At 38.3% G+C, this 16,531-nt stretch overlaps 2 protein-coding genes across 3 annotated transcripts in view; one reads left to right on the top strand and one right to left on the bottom strand.

The window, feature by feature from the left end:
- Positions 1-2,753: 2,753 nt before the first annotated feature.
- LOC127513593 (protein B4) lies at positions 2,754-4,671 on the top strand. The gene is made up of 5 exons (XM_051895504.1): positions 2,754-2,921; positions 3,009-3,289; positions 3,382-3,499; positions 4,175-4,221; positions 4,301-4,671. Exons 1-5 carry the CDS (start codon positions 2,840-2,842, stop codon positions 4,571-4,573), a joined length of 801 nt encoding a protein of 266 aa, XP_051751464.1. The 5' UTR covers positions 2,754-2,839; the 3' UTR covers positions 4,574-4,671.
- Positions 4,672-15,111: 10,440 nt separating this feature from the next.
- ephb4a (eph receptor B4a) overlaps positions 15,112-16,531 on the bottom strand; it is a 48,413-nt gene continuing 46,993 nt past the window's right edge. For both annotated transcript variants that reach the window (XM_051894401.1, XM_051894402.1), the window contains exon 17: positions 15,112-16,353. In XM_051894401.1, coding sequence (XP_051750361.1) covers positions 16,245-16,353 — 109 coding nt within the window. In that variant the 3' untranslated portion in view covers positions 15,112-16,244. The remainder of the gene's footprint in view (positions 16,354-16,531) is intronic.

Raw genomic sequence — 16,531 nt, 5'->3', positions numbered from 1 at the left:
CTTTCAAACCACGTCAATTCACTTGACCAAAATCGCCCATCACTAGATACTGTTGAATAAAGTTATTTTGTTTTTTTGGTGCACAAAAAGTATTCTCGTTGCTTCATAGGGCATTTAGGGCATCTGAAAGTGTTAATTATCTTGCTGTCAATGGAGGTCTCACTGAGCCATCGGATTTTATCAAAAATATCTTAATTTGTGTTCTGAAGATGAACGAAAGTCTTACGGGTGTGGAACGACATGAGGTTGAGTAATTAATGACAGAATTTTCATTTTTGGGTGAACCCTTTAAATGTGTGTTTTTGTATATATGAATTTTGGCAGTTCAGAACATTACTGTGGATATGTGTGGATCGAGAGAGAGAGCGAGACTGAAATGGAGTGTGGTTAAAGCCGTGCTATGGATAACAGTAATCTCATCTCATGGGGAGTGTGACATGGCTCTTGTATAAATGGGTTAAAAAAGCAGCAACACACACATACACGCAAGCTCACAATCCCTGTGATCTGCACAACACGTGTATACACACACAAGCACAGTCTGAACTCAAATCACACTCACTGCACACACAAACGGCACTTACTGAAGGACAAACAGCCATATTGTAACCAGATGTTGGGAAAAATCAAAACCAAATGATCCGTCCTTGAACGTGTGTGTGCACAAATGTATGGAAACACACACATGCACAAGACAGCTCTACATGTCCTCAGTTATGAGTTAGCATGTGTACAGAATGAACAAAAAACGGAATAATAAACAGACAGACAGATCACACCATGATCAAATTAACTCATGAAACAAAGGCCAGTACACTTCAGCTCATTATAATATTAATCAGGGTTTCTCTGATTGCTCATCTATCACTAAATCCAATTCACTGTTTGTAATTGCATCAGAGTGGCTATGTATATTAAGCTATGGTTAATTTCCTAGCTTAATTCCAAATGAAACAAAGTTTTTTCTTTCTTTCTCTCCATGACATTTGGCAAAGTCAATTTGTCTTTGCTGAAGTAAATTTAAAGGACTAAAACAAGGCAGTAAATCAATTTTAATAAGATGTTCAGGATGCAATGGCAGTTGTTTGCGCTAGGGTTGGGTTTTCAAAGAGAAGTTTAGGCGTTTGGTCAGCAGTGGTCAACTGGCGGTCAGTGTTGAGGGGGTTTAAGAATTTATGGTAAACTAGTTTCTGACAAGAATAATTGTAAACTAAGAACAGAAAGGATGAGGTGTTACAGAAAAAAGAGAGAACAGAAGGTAGCAGTCACTTTTTTTCAGCAGCCTTGGTTCCAGATATATTTTCTTTTTCCAAATTCATTTTCTCCATAGGGATTTCTAACAATTCTTCAATAAAAGAGCCTTGAACCAAATCTGCTGCCAGCTCCAGGGAAACTTTACAGGAAGGAAAAACATTTTTGAAAAAGAAAAAAGACAAAAGGTAGCCTATACAAGTCGAACGTCTACACTAGGTCATTTTTAATATTTAAAAAAAAAAAAAAAAAAAAAAAAAGTTAATGTTATGAGGCAATGCAAAAAAAAAAAAAAAAACCTTCCAAACCATGTCTTTACCTTACCCAAATACACTGATAAAAGTAGGCTATAATAGCGATTTATGTTTTAGAGCTGTCGAGGACGGATTTTGCGGGAAATTGCGTACATACTTCATTCACCCGTGCGTGTCACGCCATAGGCCTATCTGTAGACAGAGAAAATTAGCTCTGGCTGTGGGTAGCATAAAGCTAAATGTTTGTTGTCACAACGAACGAGAAAATTTAACCATGGATCATTCAAAACGTCAAAACTTACCAGTAGTAAAAACAATGAAGCTATTATTTATGTGTTCATCCGCTCTGATACGATCCTGTATGTTTCCACCGGCGACTCGAGCCTCATTCATCCGCGCAGGGAAGCAGAGCCGAAGCACAACCAAAACAATGTTCTTCCGCAAGACGCATGCAGTATTATTTTTAACAGCTAGAGGGCCAAAAGTTACATGTAGTGCTTTATGAAATCCTACTCACAAACAGCACGCATTCAAGGAATTTTTGTATTTTGCAAATTAATCATAATTTGTTAATCACCCTAAAAGATCATAATGGGGTCAAGTGAGAATATAAAAAGATTTTTCTGGATTGGATTAACTATGTAAATGTTTAATTTCTGTGTATGTTAGAATTCCAGAGGTAACACTTTACAATAAGGTTTTATTTGTTAACATTTAATGCATTAACTAACATGAAATGACAATAAGCAATAATTTTGTTTTACAGCATTTATAAATCTTTATCTCTAATTTATAAAACATTAATTGCTTGTGTGTGTGTGTGTGTGTGTGTGTGTGTGTGTGTGTGTGTGTGTGTGTGTGTGTGTGTTACTTCACAGCCAATTAACTAATGTTAATATTGATTTAAAAATTAGTAAATGTTAAAATTAACAAAAATTAAAAAAATGCTGTAGCAGCATTGTTCATTGCTAGTTCAAGTTAACTAATTTAATTGACTAATGTTCACATTCCAGAGGAAAATACTCAATAGAATCCTCAATCTGTTTCAAATAGTCCTTCTAAAAGCTCTATACTATAGGTGTACAAACAAAACACTTGGCAAGGAAATGGTAGACTTTTCACTTCAGTTTCAAGCTAATTATTTCTCTGGCAACTCAGCCAATCATGTTAATGTGGATAATTAATTGGGTACAAACGACTTGATGATGAACAGGTGACAGACAACAGCAAAGCACGCTTTTTTTCTTGATAAAACAGACACACAAGCTGCTTGGATTTAAGCTGCAGTAATTTAAGAGTGTTTTAACTTTATTGACTTTTCGTTTGATTTTGAAATGCCTCCTAAAAAAGCTTCTGCTGAGCCAACTGCCACAATCCCAAAGGATTCTGAGAATGAAACCGTTGACACAAAACCAGGTTTGTAAGCAGTTTTGTCTGATTTTGAAATTAGGATTTGTTTCAGAATGACTTTTCCATTTATGACTGGTTTAAATGTTTTTTAAGATGCTTCTGAAAGCTCAAGCAGTAAGGCCAATGGACGGAAGGTTTCTCCACACCCATCCACCATGGAAATGGTGAAAGAAGCTCTGAAAGAGCTGGACTCCAGAAAGGGTGTTTCGGCCCAAGCAATCCGTGGCTACATCAAAGAGAAGTATAAGACCGTGGATGAAACGCGGCTGAAGTTTATGGTGCGACGAACCTTGAACAAAGGCATGGAGACTGGTGTGTTTGTGAGACCTGCAAATTCTGGGGCAACCATGACCGGTGCTCAAGGGCGCTTTCGGGTAACTTCTGTTTTTATTACACCGTTCTATGAATCATTGTTAGGAATTTCAATATAATGTAATGCTTCAATGGTCACTATGTCCTCTTTCAGATTGCTGCCAAGACCAAAGCAAAGGAGGCCAAGGCACAGTCAAAGGAAAATGCTGATCCCAACATACAGAAAACATCCAAACCTAAGAAAGCCAAGGCAACTAAAGCCAAGGGTGAAGGTAAAGTTTAAATGAGCTCTTTAAGTAGGCTATTAAAGTGTCTTAAACTTGTCTTTAAGGCATGTTTACACTAAAATTAAGAATTGTTCTAATTCTGAAGAGAATCAGTGTCTACAACGATAATGGCACCAAGTAAAGGTATTCTTGGGTTCACTTGCAAGGCTTTTTTTTTTTTTTTTTTTTTTTTTTTTTTTTCTCCTCCCTAGACTGGGGGGAAATTGAGTCAAAGTCCATTTGCATTTTAATTTGAAGCATCTGCTGCAGTTGTTGACATCACTGCAGGTTGCACTCAGAATAAGCCAATCATTGTGGTCCATTGGTGAAGATGGTGGTTTTAGGTTTGTTATTTGTGTGACTGGGTCTTGGAACTCAAAGCCCAAGTGTAAACCTTATCTCTACACTCTCAGAAAGGTACAAAAGCTGTCACTGGGGTGGTACCCTTTTAAAATGTACACCTTTGTACCTAAAGAGTACCTCAAAGATGCATATTGGTACTAAAAGTGTCCATATAGTACCTAAATGGAACATTTATTAACCTTTTAAAGGGTACTTTTCCCAGTGACATTTTTGTACCACCTTATTCTGAGTGTATAACTGCTGCAATAACTGTTTTAGTAATGTGACTGATTCAGTCTTTTTAATGGAATGTTTTATTTCCTGCTCCCTCCATTCAAGGGACAAGCAAAGAAAAGAAGCCCACAAAGAAAAAGGAGGCCACAGATGTGAGTTGTCTTTTCACTTTATACATGCGCAGACATTCGCATCCACGTCCACCCCCTTCCTATCTTTTCTTTCTCTTAGGGTGCTAAGCCTAAGACTCCTGAGAGCGATGCCACTGCCTCAAAGGTGGCCCCTGCTAAGAAGCCAAAGGCGAAGAATGCTGCAGGGGAGGGTGGATCTGAGCCCAAACCGAGCAGAGCTAAAAAAGCCTCTAAAGCATCAAAAGAGGGAGTTGAGGAACCAGCAGCTAAGAAAGGAGGAAAGAAAACTGCAGCAAAGGCAGAAGAGGGTGAATCGGGAGAGAAAGGTGCTGTAGCTGCTGCAAAAGCCCCAGGGAAACGAGGAAAGAAGTGATTCAGGGCCTGATTTCTTTTACTGTTTTTACTCCTTGCGTAGTGACTTTTATTCAAGCACTTGTATACCAAATAAAGCTTTTTACGTATGTTCAAGAAGTGCTATTGGGTCTCATTGATCTAGTCTGGTGGGAAATGAATGCTGGCTTAAGGCTCTTTTGAGGTGGTTAAGTCTAGATTGATGGTTGCAATGTCAGTTGATAACCAGGTCATGGTGTTAGCCAGTGTAACACTAGTTACACTGTTATGTCTGACGTACCTACTCGGAGTAGGTACTTGTAAGTGGGTTTTTTTTTTTTTTGCAACCACTAAAGTGTGTTCCATATAGCTTGTGTATGAACATACAATTGTCACATGACCTACCAGCATTATGTGAGTCACTTCACTGTTCACAAACTCTCCTGTGGCCTCATGGGATGGTAGTGTCTCTTGTATGCACACTTCAGAATCTCACTGCATGTAGTATGTTATCTGGGTACTTTTTGCCTACAGTTTAAGTACTGTGACCTTGGACTACTCGTGTGTGGGTGGGTGTGTGGAAGTATCCTATTTTAGATGGAGCCACTTAAGTTTATGGTTCTAAAACCAGCAGCCAGAACCTTACTGTTGAAATATATTCAACTTTTCTGGTTATTACCTGAAATGGTGTTTTACATGGCAAATTCTTAAATTATTCATACTAAGAAAATATTAGCATTTAGCCAGTAGCCCTCATATTTAATTTTAATCTAGTTGTTTTACTTTTTTTTTTTTTTTTTTTTTTTTTTTTTTTTTTTTTTTTTTTTTCTCATCTACAACATTAAATACATCAGTAATAGCTCCTTGTGCTTTTAAAAGCATTTACTTGTCTTGAAAAAGGTAGTTTCTAAAGCCCAAAGTATAGTTCACTTTTTACGTGTACGCGAGGGTCAGCACATAATGCTGCCTTCAAGTCCCTCTGGGAAATTTTGATTTAATAATTACTAACCCTAAAGAAGTTCAACTCATTTTGATCAGGGTCAGCATAGTGTGCATGACGCGGATTTCATCATCAGAAGAGTGCGCGCGTACTGTTTGCGCACCGCTGAATTTTTGTTACCACGCATACTTTGTGTGCGTAGGTCACACATGCACATTTAATTGTTTTTGCAGTAATTAATTTATCCACAAGGTGGCAACCGTGCCCTGGAGGCGTCGATTCACAAGGTAGTCAAAGAAAAACTGCATAAACAGAACAGACCGGAACGCATGCAAGCTACAGCGACAATGGAGGCCTAAGTAGACGAGAAATTGTGCGAAGAATTTAGAAAGTACCCTCATTTGTACAACTCTAAGAAAGAATACAAAGATATTTACATGGGTTGTAACTTGTGGCGAGAGATTGCTCAAAACTGTGCATGCGTCGAACACCTGTGTATGCGTACGAGTCAAATGAAGTATACTTTGCATGGCTGTGCGTTCGACTGTGCGCATACATGTACACGTAAAAACACGAAGTATACCCAGGGCTTAACAAGTGGCTAAATGGGACTCCAGAGTTTGTCACCAAACAGGTAAACTCATCTACTCACAAGTCGCTTTCACAGCCTCATTGTTTTTAATCATGCTCTTGTATCCTATTCTAACTCAAACAGAGAAAAAGTTTTTTTTTTTTTTTTTAAATAAAGACCAAAATAGTTGACTGAAGCTTAATTGTGGTGATGTTGAAGTCATGTGACCATGGTGCTCATTGCCATTGCCTATTAAGCTTTTTCCTTCTGCCGTTTGTTAGTCACAGAGCTTATTTTCTGCAACAATCCAAAAGTTAATGGAAAAATTCTATTGGTTTTTTTTTTTATGTCAAGAGAACCAGGGTGATGCTAACTTCTGGCCTTCAAAAATACATAATCACTGCAGCGCTCTATAGTTTTAATTGAGTTCGTTGGAGGGTGCTTAGTGAATCACACTGATTCTCTCCATGTTTGACGCGGTTCGCTATTCAGGTCACACTTTCAGGTGCACATGTTATTGAGTTAATTACAAACTCTGGATGAAATCCTGAGGTAGTTTATGTCAAGTGTTGTGAGGCCGCTGAACCCCATTTAAACCGTGTTTGATTCATCTGGTTTTGTCAACTCAATAACAACAACTTTTTAAAACAGGCTTCTGCAGGCCTAGCGTGGGTTTTTACTCAACAGGGATGTATGTTGATATCTTTATGCTATCTTTACAAGGATAAAAAGTATTTAGGCTAGCTAAAGCTGATCCCGTATCAGAGTTTAAAACCAACCCCCCACCCAGGTTAAAGGAGGGCAGGCCTCTGGGCCGAGCCTGAGCAGTCAAGACAATCACATTAAGACTTGCTGATCCGCAGGAAAGACGCCTGGATCAGAGGTCGGCTGACAATGGAATTCTTCACTCTGGGACTGAGACTGTTTGTGAAGGTTTGGGCCCTTGAGGGAAGTTTAATAAGACAGTCTTAACTGTGCGGTTTCCACCGCACTCGGGTCCCTGAGGGCCTGCAAAAGCCTGGGGCGAATGTGAAGGGCCGATTCAGGCAGCAGGGCACCTGAAATCCCTCTGATTACCCTCTCATTAGTGGACGGCTCCCAGCCAGGTGAAATTACTGGAGAGTGGGATGGTGGGGAAGTAGAGGAAAAACAGGCCAAATTACCGCAGGTGGACAGAGGGAGGACAGGAAAACAGATTGATGAGGTGGATGTGTGGACAAGGAAGACGGATTGAGGAAGTGAAAACAAATGGAGTGATATGAAAGAGGACAAATAGACTGGGCTTTAAAACTAAGACAGACTGATTGAAAGAATGATAGAGGTCGGCAAACACTAAACCGTACACAGAGTGAGGGAGGCATGGACAGATTGATGGAGAGAAGGAAAGATAACCTCAGGTTGAGAGTGAAGCGAAACAGCTGAGCGTGGTCTGCTGTTCTTGAAATGCATGCGGTGTTGAAGGGGTTCGGACTTGTCCTCTGTGTGTGATGGGCTACTGTGAGATGTAACCACCATAGACACAGGGGGGACAAGATCCCAACAGTAATCAGATGGGGACAAATTGTCCTCCCAATATATAATGTTCTTGAAACTGCTGTGCTGCATTAAATTTGCAAAACTCTGTTTGTTGTTAGGATGACAAAATACATTTTAGGATCTCAGTGGTCTAAGAGCGCTTGTCAATGTCAAACTGAGATAGCCAATCAAATCAAAGAAGGCGGGACTTACTGTTCACACAAGCTAAAGGGGAATTCCAGCATGACACTTCAGTTTTTATGGTGAAAGAGTGCAAGGTGAAATGTAAGTAGCTAAATATTTAGTATTAGCAACTGTTTCATGAAAGAAATATTCAATGAGTGACAGTAATATCCAGTGATGCAAACTATTCAGTTTTTTTTGTCAAATTTCGCCTTTTTGAATGGACTGTAATAAGTTTCCACTGTCATTAACCTAAGTTTTTTTAAATTTTCATTTTTACAAAACATTTATACATTTATACTTACATTTACACTTGTACTTACAGTACATTTGTACATTTATAACACTATACTTTGTGTCATTGATTACATTGGCCAATATTTTTTTCTCTTTTTTAAAGTCAGAAACACTATTGTAGATTTATTCAAAAATGATATTTGTTATAGTTTCTGTTCACACTTCACAAGTTTACCCTACTATGATGACTTCTACTTCTGAGAAATGTGAAAATTGAAAACATAAGCCATTATTTACGTGATTCATGTAATACATAACTGAATGTGACAAGACAAGAAATATTCATGGAGCTATTTTAGCATATTAGGCATCCAGTTAAGAGTGAACGTGTGTATATTTTAAAATAAAAACTTGTTTTAGTCACCCCAATGTTTGAGACATGCTTACGGCCTTGAGTTGTGGACATGACTTGATATAGCAGCACCTCTGTCCGTTACCACCGAACATAATTTTGACTCGACTCTCAGTTTGTGTAAACAAACTAAAGATGTGTCACAATAATGCACTTTCAATGGACATCTATCATGCAAGTGTACAGCAGGGTTTAAAAGTAGAAATGTACAGCTTGTATTTTAATAATGTGTACCATAATATGAGAATTTGTCTAGATTGCAGGGCCGGCTCCTGAGTAAACATCTTTGGAGGCCCAACCAAACCAATTTTTAAGACAGTTTGGAAAGTGAGAGTACCATCTCTTGCTTTTCAGGCCAAGCATTGTCTTTCTTTCCTTCCTCATCACAAAATCATCAATTAATAGGGGTGTAATGGTACATGTATTCATCCCGAACCGTCACAATTTGGTGAATACAGTCAGTCACAGGCGATCCACACTCCAGTCCGGAAGGGGGCGCGTGCGGTAATGCAGCGCTGTTTGCTAACTGCCACAACAGGAAAAAGCGCAGAAGAAGAAGAACAGACAATCTATGCATAGATATGTTTACGTGTAATCTCTCAACCAGTGTTTCAATGGCGGAAAGACCTCAGTAAAACAGCTTGAGAATAATATCTCACATAGCATTACATTTACCTCAGGCAAGTCATTTAGTGTGCACAGCATGTTAGTTCACTAGAGAAATGAACTCTAGAGTGGAGCATTTCAGTAAATATATGCACTACATTAGCTTATATGTTCATTATATTTACTTTACCTGTTAGTAATGTCTTAATTACTTAATATATGTTTAAATAAATTTGTCAAAACAATACAGAGGAACGTACCGAACCGTCATGTTTGTGTACCGTTACACCCCTATCAATTAATATGCTGAAGTTTACCTGGTCACTTGGTGCTACATACTCCAGGGGACCTCGGAGCCCATGTGGTCAACTCACACTGTTATGGCTTAGGGTCATTTTGTTCAACTGCCTTTGGTAGTCTCTGCAGAGTGGTTTGAGACTTTGTTGGATCCTGGCAGTTTGAAGGCTTGGGGCACTGCCCAATCATCTTTTTCAAGTAGGACTACTTCTCTAGGTAGATTAATTATTGACTATACATTAACAACATGGGGAATTTTTCTCTGTATTACACAGCAACATTTTGCACAAATTACAAGTTGCAATTGTTTCTGTGTCAATCAGCAGTGTCACAGATGCTGTCCACAAAGCTTAACTTGTATTCAAACCGGAACATTATTTTAACCCTTATAATGACCAACAAATACCCCTAAAGCATGGAATGTTAATAATGCACAGACCATTCAAACACACACACACACACACCTTATGGAGTGTCTGGCTTTATATCACTCTTATCTATGCCCCCTCTCCAGTCAGGTCCACCCATATGCTTCACTGCACACAAGAATGAACTAGACATAAAGAGCTGAATGTTCACACACACACACACACAGCTCTCTAATAGGACAGACCTCTGTCCTTATCTTCCCCGTCATTCTATAATGGATGGCCATTCACACAAAGGTCACATACACATTCTGTCAACACTCAGACACCAGAGACGTCCCTCTGACAAGTGTGTCACACACAGAAGTATACACTAAATACACACTAAAGCACAAGAGAATGACCTCCTATAAAACAGACCAATAAAACAAAGAGATTTCCAAAACAATATTACAGCACTTCAGTTTGTTTGTCAACGAGAATGCTTTTTTAGTCACAAAATTGTGTCATTTCTCACATTTTGATTGGAAAAAAAATGGATTTGTTACGTTTGGAGTAACTATATAAAAGGCTTAAAACTGCAAAACAGAGATATTTGTCTTTATGTAAAGAACATGGAGTTTGCTGAATTTTATGAAACAACTTTGTTTTAAAAAAAAATAGTGATATTATATAAAAAGTAACCTACTCAATTTACAAAAGTGTGCTTGACAAAGAGTTGGTTCCTGTATGGATTATTTTGGAGAACTACAACTACGTCATTGTCATTGATCATAACAAGAACTTTATGAATAACAAACCATATATTTCTGTGTTTGAGTAAGGAACTTTTGAGAATGATTTTAGTTCCATTAGGATTCTAGTTTGAGCCACAATACTCCTGTTAAAGACCTGAACCTGAAATGGTTTGGGGAATACAGTTTTCTTTCCTGTGTTTATGTAGTTAGGGTCAAAGCACCAAAAGTGCGTAGCCCCTATAGTATCCGGTAGTTTTCTTCTTCTTCTTCTTCCCCTGCCATGTGAGTCTATGGGAGCACTTAGAACCGCTTGTAGGAAAACGATGAAATTTGGCACACTTTACGGGGTGGACATGAATAAACCCTTGGCCAACTTTAGGGTCTCTAAAACAAACTCTATAGTGCCGCCATCAGTTTAAATATTCACTTTTCTTTTGGTTTTAACTTTTCAAACCTTTGTCCTAAAATTGAAAACTTGGTATGCTTCATTAGGACCATGATTTGAGGGCACATGCCAAATTTGACGACAGCGTCACCTACAGGTCATGAAATCTGAAAAATAATTTTTGCTTATAGCTTCTGAAATGTTTGCCAGAAAATATTAATTTCTTGGGTCACGCTAAATCTGTTGATACCGATTTAGCCAGAATTGGTCCATCCACCATTTAATCATTTGATGTAAATATTGATTTCTTTTAAATGCTTTGACATACCGGCACAAAATGTGGTAGGGATCATCAACAGCATGACTTGAAGGTATCTGAGAAGTTCAATGTCACAGCCACCTAGTGTTCCAAAGATATAAGGCTTTTTACCACAGCGCTTCAAAATATTGTCCATAATTTGTTTACTTAGGGTTGTTGTGTTCCTTGGTTCCTGTATGGATTATTTTGGAGAACTACAATTATGTCATTGTTTTTTTTGAGAATGATTTTAGTTCCATTAGCTTTCTAGTTTGAGCCACAATACTCCTGTTAAAGACCTGAACCTGAAATGGTTTGGGGAATACAATTTTCTTTCCTGTGTTGATGTAGTTAGGGTCAAAGCGCCAAAAGTGCGTAGCCCTATGCCATCCGGTAGTTTTCTTAATATTCTTCTTCTTCTTCCCCTGCCATGTCAGTCTATGGCAGCTCTTAGAACCGCTCGTAGAAAAATTATGAAATTTGGCACACTTAATGGGGTGGATATAAATAAACCCTTGGCCAACTTTAGGGTCTCTAGAATAAACTCTATAGTGCCACCATCAGTTTAAATATTCACTTTTCTTTTGGTTATAACTTTTCAATCATTTGTCCTAAAATTTAAAACTTGGTATGCTTCGTTAGTACCATGATTTGAGGGCACATGCCAAATTTGATGACAGCACCACCTACAGGTCATGAAAATGGCTATTTTTGATTATAGCATGTGAAATGTTTGCCAGTAAATATGAATTCTTTGGATCATGCTGAATCTGTTGATACCACCTTTGCCAGAATTGGTCAAATCATCCATCCACCATTTAAACATTTGATATAAATATTGATTTCTTTGACATATCGGCATGAAATGTGGTAGGGATCATCAAAAGCATGACCTGAAGGTATATGAGAAGTTCAATGTCAGCGCTACCTAGTGTTCCAAAGATATAAGGCTTTTTATCACAACGCTTCAAAATATTGTCCATAATTTGTTTACTTGGTGTTGATATGGTTCTTGGCTCCTGTATGGATTATTTCGGAGAACTACAACTATGTCATTGTCATTGATCATAAGAACTTTGTAAATAACAAACCATCCACCAGTAAGACTTCAAAGTATACCTTTATGAGCGCTGCTTTCATAATTGCAGCAAACAATATAGATGAACCTTATGAACACTTAATCACTCATTTTTACACTTAAATCATATCTTTCGGTTTCATAAATTTTCAAATTTAATTTTGAAGGCTTCATGTTTTTTCCTAGCCTACAGTCGCTCAGCTGAAATTGTCAATGGATTACTGTCCCTTTTTAAATGTAGTTTGGCACATAAAACATACTTAATTGCTTATTGCTTTAGCATGAGAGTTGAGAACACAATCTTATACACATACACTTCATCTGGACAGCTTATTAAAGATGGGATGTTCAGCTTTTTGGCTTGAGTAATGACTGAGAAAGATGATAAATCCATATGTGAATGAAGAGAGGAGTGTGCTGACTTCTGTCTTTTGTCCTGCAAAGGGATGCATGGTAAGAGAAGAGGCTGGCAGGCATTGTTTAAAGACAAAGATTGGAGTAGGGGGTGGGGTGGGACACTTGAGGAATGTGCTTTGTGTTCTTCCTCAAAAGATAAAGGCTCCTGGAGCAAACAGACACGCAACTAAGACAGACAATCATAGACCCCAAAAACTCAGCACAGCAACATATAATTTACTGAAGCATTCAGAAGAGCTTAGCACAATAAGGACAATCATAATCTCTTAACCACTCTCCCGCCCTAATAATACGGACCCAACATTAAATCTATTTGTATTTGACAATAGCTTCTAATGTATGCTCCTTGTTTCATTTCCTTACAGAAGAACAACTTGGACCACAGAGGTTTCAAACGCAGCCTCAAAAATGCTGTCAGAAGTCATATTTCATTCCAAAATCAAAATTTTCATGGCAACTCCCCAACCCCCATCTTATTACTGTGGTGCGATAAATAAATAAAAACTGATAACTGATTTATTAGAAAAGTGTGAATATCTTTTGTGTCTTTAGTCGGGACACAATTTTCATTATTCCATTTCAATAATGAGAGTCTAAGGATAATTATCTTTGAGAACAGAGATAATTATCAATGAAAATTAGAAACAATATTTAAAAGTAAAACATTAAGGCAAATAATAGAATTTCAAGGGGGAAATGCTTATAATTGTCTTCAAAAGAATGTAAACAATCTTAACTGTTCTAAATTACTTGCAAAATTTAATTTATTATCTTTTGATTCTAGGACTGAAAGTGTACCTGGACATGAGATTTCCCAAATACCACTGCATCCCAGATGTGTTTGCAAAGATGGGATAGACTTACAAACAGACATGCAAAGAAACTGCAAGATGGGAGGAAAAAAAGACGAGGCGAAGTCAAAAGAAGGTTTAAGTCAAGGACATTTTCAAGGAGCCTTGGGAAAGAACTGGTTCTTTCTTCTGAAAGGATTGGGGACAAGAGATCCATTGGCGAAGAGACACAGACGGGGGGAGGGGAACTCTAAGCCCCATTCCCAAATCTCACTCGCACCTCTGCCGAGTAGAGAAGGTCATTGTATCTTCAGGGAGGAATGCTTAAAACAAGAATGTCCAAGAAATCGGATCACCCCAAAACAATTATGGAAATATGCATCCAGCAGGTGTGTGCGAACCGCAGCATAGTCAGTCACAGATAAAAGGATCAAGAAGGAACCCGGGAGAACGGGAAGACTGGAAGAGAGCAAGAATTAAAAGGGTCATATATATTTATTATTTATTTAGATTTTTCTCTGAGGTCGACTTATAATGTTTGCGAAAGATTTATGTGCCAAAAACAGGCATATTTAGTTTGTCACGACCATTTTCCACACCCTCTCTGAACCTTAGAATTAAACAGGCTTCTTAAGTCAAGTTTATTTTTCTGCCGTGCCTTGAAAACGTATGTAAATGTGCTCTTCACTTTCACCTTGAGTTTGCTGCATAGTCCCAAATAGTGTTGGCCCATCTTTCAATAACCTCCTCTTTACATTGCGAAGCAATCCGGAGTCCAAAATGTTCCACTCAAATGGTTAAGATCAAACTGAAATGATCAGGGGTCGCAATCTCAGAAATAAACAGCAGGTTCAAGTTGGTCAAATTGATTTGCCATGTTGACCAAAGCTGCTTAGTTTGAAAGTGACTTCTGTGTGAGCTGTGATTCATTCGTCGATACACTATTCATGATGAACAATGGACCTTTTTGAGATTGTTAATGTCACCACATCTTTTTGGACTAGGGAGAACATCACAGCAGCCTATCTAAGCCCTGTTTACACCTAGTATTAAGATGGGTTTTGATCGATCGGATCAGAAGTAGATGAGGGAGACACATTTCCCTTTACACCTGGTGTTTTAATCCGTCTCTTTTGTCCACTTTCAACCACTTCTGTCCTGATTTCTTCAAGAGGAGAGTCTATGGGTGGGTAAATGTATGGGTTTTTTCAGATCTCTCAATCTAATGGATGAAATACGCTCATGCAATTTCCATATGAACCCGCCCGGAGACGATGGGAAAACACACGGAGAGCAACATGGTAAGTGTGTGATAGAAATCAGGAATGATGAGAGAACATTGTGTTTGGTATGTTTGTCTTCAAACCAAAATTGGGTCTTCAGCCAAAAAAAGTTTAAATCCCATCTGGCAAGTGCGCTTCCCATAATGTTTACGCATTGGGTCAGTAGGCGGAGAGTAGGTGGTCTTTTGTGGCTGTTCGAATGCATTTGACCACATGAGCGTCTACACTACAAAAGCAATCCATTCGAATGAGTTTTCAAACACCTCTGGAAGTGGTCAAAAGTGGACAAGCTCAAAAAGTTTTAGACCCCATTTAGAGTCGTCCACTTGTGATCCGATCGACCAAAACACATCTTAATACCAGGTGTAAACAGGGCCTTGATAAACTCTCTTAATCAAGTGAAATTCGATTCCTTGTCTTAATAAAAGAGAAGCAAGCAAGAAAGGAAATTTTAAAACTAGACTAAATGTATACTTTTTATTGTAACAGAAACACAGATTACACTGACAAAAAAAATGAATCTTTTTACATAAATCAAGATATATTTATACAAAAAAAAAAAAAAGAGGCAACAGAATTAAAGTCCCTGGTTTGTTCTTGTGGATCTCCAATGTGAAGACCAAATCCTCCTACCCATAAACCCATGCGTGGTATGAAAGGGTGGCTTTTGAATCTTGTGGTTTAGTTGATGATGAACACCAGCTTCAAGTTGGTGAGTCAAACCAGCATAACATTCCCGTAATAAACAAAACAGTATGGCACACGTTCAAAGGTTGTTTCGAGTCTTTCAGCCACTCATAAAACAACAGAGTGTCTTTTATTTGGTCTCTTTTTAGTGCCAGTCAAGTGTTGCAGATCTCTACATATGTGTGTGTGTGTGTGTGTGTGTTTGTATAAGCACGTATGTTTCGCATATTTAGTTCACCAATGGAACCTCTGCTTCATTCATGTCTTTCTCCTCTGAAAAAAGTGCTAAGACTTTTGTGCTAATTTTTCTTATTGCTGCTCACATACACACACACAGAGTGCATCATTTAAAAAACAATACCATTTTCTTAGCACTTTAGCCACGTAGTGTGTATCTGACCCTTTGTGCACAACACATCCTTAAAATGAAGGATGAAGAAGTCGTCATTAATAATCTGATACTTTACTCTGATACTGATACCACATTCTTGCGTTATAAAGGTCTTATGCTGCGATCCTCTTCAGTACGAAAGTCTCCTTTAGAAAAATACTCTGCAAAATGGAAATACTTCACTGTCTTTGCATTATGATGTCAGAGCAAGTCTTTCCTTCTGGATTACATCATGTGGCTCCCCGAAATGTGGAAAAGGGTGAGGTAACATCCCTATGAGACCCGTTTGATATCACAAATGAAGCTTTGTAATATTAGTAGTATTACTGTGAAGTTTCCGACAGGTTTCTGGACTGGTCCCCTTTAGGTAGTCTTGGAAGCAAGTAAGCAATCTTGATCCTTAAGTGACCCGGTAAAAAGGAAGTAGAAATGTTCCTGATTGTGAGTGGATAGGTTACATGAAGGTTCTCCGGCAAACTCAACAAGCGTTTGCATGTGTGTGAGTGTGTACGGTTCACTCAGTAGAGCACATTCCCTGGAGTTTTGTTTTGAATCCCAAGAGCCTCAATGCTGGACAGAATCTTCTTCTGATGACCAGCCAGAGTTATTCCCAAACGCAGAAGATCCCTGAGACACGGAAAGAGAGGGAGAGAAATAAAGAACAGAATTAGACCTTAGCTTTTAATATAACAGCAGACATGAACATAGAAAAGATTATATTATGTTGTTTGCATATGTAAAAACAATAAATATATATAAATATACACTACAGTTCAGAAGTTTGGGATCAAGTTTTTTGTTTTGT

Source organism: Ctenopharyngodon idella, chromosome 5, assembly GCF_019924925.1.
Source record: "Ctenopharyngodon idella isolate HZGC_01 chromosome 5, HZGC01, whole genome shotgun sequence".
In the NCBI taxonomy this organism is placed as follows: Eukaryota; Metazoa; Chordata; class Actinopteri; order Cypriniformes; family Xenocyprididae; genus Ctenopharyngodon; species Ctenopharyngodon idella.
Note: the sequence above shows the minus strand (reverse complement) of the source record. Positions and strands in the feature narration are given on the sequence as shown.

Excerpts from the sequence above, each read along its gene's own strand:
- LOC127513593 (XM_051895504.1), top strand. The coding sequence starts at position 2,840 with ATGCCTCCTAAAAAAGCTTCTGCTGAGCCAACTGCCACAATCCCAAAG. Across the intron at positions 3,290-3,381 it reads GTGCTCAAGGGCGCTTTCGG|ATTGCTGCCAAGACCAAAGC; the intron begins GTAACTTCTGTT and ends GTCCTCTTTCAG. Across the intron at positions 4,222-4,300 it reads AGAAAAAGGAGGCCACAGAT|GGTGCTAAGCCTAAGACTCC; the intron begins GTGAGTTGTCTT and ends TCTTTCTCTTAG.